We start from the raw sequence: 5,127 nt of genomic DNA, 5'->3' as shown, positions 1-5,127 counted from the left end.
TCCAGGCAAGACGAAGGATGGCCTCAATATCCGAACGTAAGCCCATCCCATATGCCTCACAAGCCACACTTTTTTTTTTTACATTTTTCAATGTTTCATGGGAATCGAACCCACGACCTCCACCTCGCGTGTGTAGCCTCCTTACTGTATTTGCTATCACATAGTTGTGATAGAAGCATAACTTTTGCATACGAACTCTGATTTCGGCATTTTTTTTATTCTACGGACATCTAAAAAAAGTTACATCTGTTTCTCCCCTACTCCGTCGGTTTTGGAGAATTTTTTAGACCAAAAACAGCTTCGAAGATTGAGTTCTCGCCCTCAAAAGTTTCTGCACCGTTTTAGAACGCGTATTTGTGTCCATAGCTGCCACACCTTACATCAAACTTGAGCAGAAATGTATAATAGTTCCTATTCTAGTGCTGCTGAGGTAAGAAAAAATAAAATAAAAATATTTACAAATATCGTCATTAGTGACTGGAGTTGGTCATTAGTAACGGATTAAAAGTTGATCCGTTACTAATAACTAGCATGGAACGACCCGTCACTAATGATTCACTCATTAATGATGGGTCAAGTTGTGATCCGTCACTAAAGACTGATCTAGGACGACCCGTCATCGATAACCTTATCATTAGTGACATATCATAACTTGATCTATCACTAATAACTGATCTAAGACGACTCGTAAAACATTAGTGATATATATTATGCAACTATTACTAATATGATGTCTTTTGCACTAGACATGTTAGTTGGTCATGTTATTTGATGTCCGTCATGTTGGTTAGTCCTCACGTCATCGTTTCCGCTGGGACTCTCCTTGTCCCTCTTCCTATTTTCACGATTCCAAAACGGATTTTTTTTTTATTTTTATATTTAGAAAAATTAAAGAATTGTAAAAATAGATGTCCCTTTGATTTTTTTTATTTTTTTTATTTACCAAAACTAGACACTGTCGGTCACTCTACACAGGCAATCGAAAGGCTGGCTCGGCTAGGCCCATTGCCTGACGGTCGCGGCCTTGTGAAACGGCCTAAGCAAAGAAAAGCCTTCAAGTTAGGGGGACCAAATGGCATTATGGGAAAAAGTCAACGCATGCTTGTGTGTTAGCGGCGCACCCCACGTCACAGTTGCAAAATCTACCTTTCCTTTAACACGTACAGGGACCAAATTGCACTGAATGGAGTAAGATAGTGCAAGTCGCCTACACGTACATGTAGGGCCGGACCTACGTTAAAGTTAGAGGCGCACCGGATATCAGGTAATTTTTTATTTTTCGTTTTCCAATTATACATCATATATATTAGATCTATTTGATGTCATCAGTCTAATAAATAGAACAGTCAAATTTTTATTTTAATAAGTAGGACACTATATGTCGTTTTGCATTTGTTTTTCCACCTCTATCCTTTTAACACGTCTTGGTTTAGATCAAGCAAAGTTTGCCGCCCTTGTGGCTTTAAGCTCAAGTGGCGGCTCTTGCGCCAGCTCGGCCTCCTCAACTCACATCGACTGCTCCTGTCGGTGCCCTCAACCACCCCAACCCCACCGTCTTTGCATCCTTTGCCCTAACTTCTCGGTGAGAGAGATGGTAGATGGAAAAAGCTTTTTTTTTTTTTTTTGCCATCGTTAAAAATTGATAGTCTTATCTTTTATTAACCTGAGTGATATGTAATCGATCATTTCGATGAAAAAATCATTAATTTATTCTTAAAAAAACATACGGGAGAAAAAGAAAAACGTTGACGACGTTACGGGTGAAACGAGGTTTCCATTGCGCGGGGCCACTGAGCAAACAAGAGCCAATAGAAACGTGCCAGCTAGCAGGAGCAGGGACGGGGGCCTATCAGCGGCTCACATCATTGCTTGCAGCTGCAGCTGCGGCTGCACTACGTTGTGCTCGTGCAATCAATGAGTGAAATGGACGGCACATTCAAACAGGGGATCCATCGAGTTGCAAAATCATCGAGAACCAACGGAACTGAAATGAACCATATATAACGGTGGATGATAGCTTTTGATCAATTGTGATTCTACAGTACCAGCAGGAGTATCATGTTCTATCTGGTGTCCGGTCGATCCTAACAGAAGTGGGGGGCATGCAGGGTGAGAAGAAATGGGAACAAAAAAAGGCGCCTCCCCTATGTAGCCAATTCGGTCCTTGCTTGAATCACCTTGGTCACATGTTGGAGTTGTAGCGGATTGATTAACAGCGAGCGCGACGTGCTGCCTGCACCGAGCCTAGCTTACGTAGGACAATGAGCAATCTAGACCGCGCCTAGCTAGGTGCCCAAGAAGCCGACGTTGAGGTCGATCCGCGGCTTCTTGTTCACGGGCGGCGCCGGGGCCGGGACGTGCGACTCGCACCGCGGGCACCGGGGGTCGCTCCGGGAGATGAGCACGTACAGGAAGCACCTGGGGCACGCAGCGGCCACCATGCCCCCGCCACCTCCGCCGCCGGAGGGGGAGTCGCAGCCGTCGCCCTGCTCCACGGCGCCGTCGCCGCCGCCGCCGCCGCGGCGCTTGACGGAGGACGTGGTGACGGACGACGACGACGGCGAGGCGCCGCTGTGCTGCGGATGCTGGTGCTGCTTGCCACGCTCGAACCGCTCCAGGGCCGTCTTCACCTTCTCGATCGTGCACACGCTGTGGTACGTCGCCGTGGCGCCGCCGGCGTTGGCTGCCGCGGTGCTCTCTGCCGGCGCCGCCACCGTCGCGGGGCAGGGTTTTGTGGTGGTGGCGGCGGCGACGGGGAACAGGTTGAGGTCCCTCGGGGTCGTCGGGCACGCGTGCTTCTGCAGGGACAGCTTGCCGGGCTGCACGCAGGGAGACAAACATTATGCTGATGCTACTAATCCTTAACACCTCTACTGATGAACATAGAGGGCAAAATGCCACGCTACAAATACTAAAAAAGGGCAGAGAAGATCAAAGTAAGAAACTACAGATATTGAATTCGTAATTTTCGTTTCATATCAGTAGTCCGCATTTGTTATTGGCCACAATTTTAGCGTTTTCCTGCCGAGGTAACATGACAGATAAATATAAACAAGGTCCCTTCCGCAACGTGGGAATTTTAACGATCCTCCAGCAGTTTAGCTGTTTCACGTGAAATTTTATAAAAAAAAAAGTGGACTTGTTGAATAAACGAGTTCCATAATCACACTTAGCTTTGAAGTATGGGTTAGGAGTAGCACTTTGCGTGTTTAAGGACTTGGACTAGACGTTTCCACGTTAGCTCTCCGCTTGGGAAGAGAAAAAAAAAAGAAGGAAAAGAAGAACACCGAACTGGAGGAACCAATAGAACAGAAAAAAGGGAGGAATCAGGAATGTTGACATTTCTACTTGCAATGAAATATTTGTTGCTCTTGATTTGCAGTAAACACGCAAATAATCGATCTCCTGCCTTGCGCTCAAATTTATTAGCCACTCTTCACATAAACCAAGCAAACACGCTGGCAGAAAGAAACCACGCAAACGGACCGATCCAACCAAAGGCAAACAGAGGTAGAAGTAGAGAGAGCTCCAACACGGGGGCTTACCACGCCATCATGCCTCGCGGCCGCGTCCCTGGCGTCGTCGGCAGCGGCGCACCCGCCGAGAAAGTCCCTGGTCACGAGCTCCGCCGCCCTGCTGCCGTTGGCTCCTCGAGCCATGAACCCCACCGCCTCGGCCGCCATCTTCTAGCACAGCATGCAGCAAAGGCCTTCCCGAGCGGCTACACCAGCTGCAGCTGAGCCACAGGTACACGGAGCAGCAGCTCCCAAAGCAGGGGATCCCAGGCTGCTCAGGCAAGCAATCGAGCAGCAGGCGAGGAGGAGGAGAAGGGGAGCCGCAACTTGGAGAAGAGGAGGAGGAGGAGAAGGGGAGGGAGGAGGGAACGATAAATACCGGGAGGAAGCGAGTGAGGGGTCAGGTTTCGGAGGCACGTATGGGCACGCCATTAATTGAGGTGTTGGAAAGGCAAGGCATGAGGACAAGATGTGCATTCAATGCGAGAGGGGTAGGGGAGGGGCATTGATGGCGGATGGCGCCCGCTGTGTGATGGGGATGGACCAGCCTTCCACTGCCTGCCGCTGCCGCCTCGCACTCTCCTCTTTTCTAGATCATCAAGAGCATTTCTCTTCATTTAATGATCAGGGATATAGTTCTCCTGTAAACATCATCGGACAAAAAATTACGATATCTGAGAAATTCAGTATGAGTACATTAAATCAGGAGAAACATGCGTAGCTGCTAAGTTCACCTCACACTTTATATAAACAATCGAAAAAGAAGAGAAGTTTAAGCTAAGCTCATGAATATCCATCAAAATCGTCATAATCTCTGAATGGCTTTGGTTTCTTAAGTGTCATAGGTCTACCATAATCTTAGAGTCCATCTCAACAATGACTTTAACTTGTCCCCATGAAGATATCAGCAGGAGACCGTCCCTACAGGTCTCTGCTTCCGCAATCAAAGGATTAGAAACCACCATCAGTTGTCTTGATGATGATGTAAGAAAGGTTCCATTTTCATCTCACACCACAACCCCGTTGCACCTTTGAATTTATTTGTCAAGAGCACTCCATCAGTGTCTATTTTCAGGAACAAAGAATCATGCGGCCTCCACTAGGTAGTACCTCGTTGTCAGACGCTTGCTGTTGCCGGACTAGTTACGTGCAACAAGTATGTTGTAGTGTCGATAGCCCATTGAGTAGCTTGCCGAATTGGAATAGGTTGCTTTACCATGTTATCGGTCATTGTGGGAGCTCCAGAGCGACCCAATCCCATAAAGAATAGCACATGCGTCGTCCTTATTACAGATGCGAGGATCAAGCAAATCTAGTGTCCAAGTTTGTGGATGAAGGAGGGGAATTTTGATCTCCCTTACAGCTTTCAGCTCAGCCCAAAACAGTTTAGCATGGGTGCACTCCACCAACGCATGATAAGTAGTTTCATCTAGACATCCACATGCCTCACAATTGCTAATCCTATGAATGTGTCTCCTGCAGCTATTGAAATGAGTAGGCATGTACTCATTAATCACTCTACCAAAATACCCGAACCTTCCGTGGAATTGCAAGTTTCCATAACAATGTCCATACTGGATGGGGAGGGGCTGTACCGTAGTGGTACCTCGTC

General features: G+C 47.4%; 1 protein-coding gene across 1 annotated transcript; it reads right to left on the bottom strand.

Moving 5' to 3' along the window:
* Positions 1-1,981: 1,981 nt before the first annotated feature.
* On the bottom strand, positions 1,982-3,971 carry LOC133913023 (uncharacterized). The gene is made up of 2 exons (XM_062356051.1): positions 3,546-3,971; positions 1,982-2,819 (listed from the first exon to the last, which is right to left on the bottom strand). The coding sequence occupies exons 1-2, from the start codon at positions 3,681-3,683 to the stop codon at positions 2,286-2,288; spliced, it is 672 nt and encodes a 223-aa protein (XP_062212035.1). The 5' UTR covers positions 3,684-3,971; the 3' UTR covers positions 1,982-2,285.
* Positions 3,972-5,127: the final 1,156 nt, after the last annotated feature.

Source organism: Phragmites australis, chromosome 3 (genome assembly GCF_958298935.1).
Source record: "Phragmites australis chromosome 3, lpPhrAust1.1, whole genome shotgun sequence".
Lineage (NCBI taxonomy): Eukaryota > Viridiplantae > Streptophyta > Magnoliopsida > Poales > Poaceae > Phragmites > Phragmites australis.
This window is presented reverse-complemented; position numbering and strand designations above follow the sequence as displayed.

Bases quoted from the DNA above. Each gene is read 5' to 3' on its own strand.
- LOC133913023 (XM_062356051.1), bottom strand. From the start codon at position 3,683: ATGGCGGCCGAGGCGGTGGGGTTCATGGCTCGAGGAGCCAACGGCAGC. The intron at 2,820-3,545 runs GTAAGCCCCCGT...CCCTGCGTGCAG, and splicing joins CCGCGAGGCATGATGGCGTG to CCCGGCAAGCTGTCCCTGCA.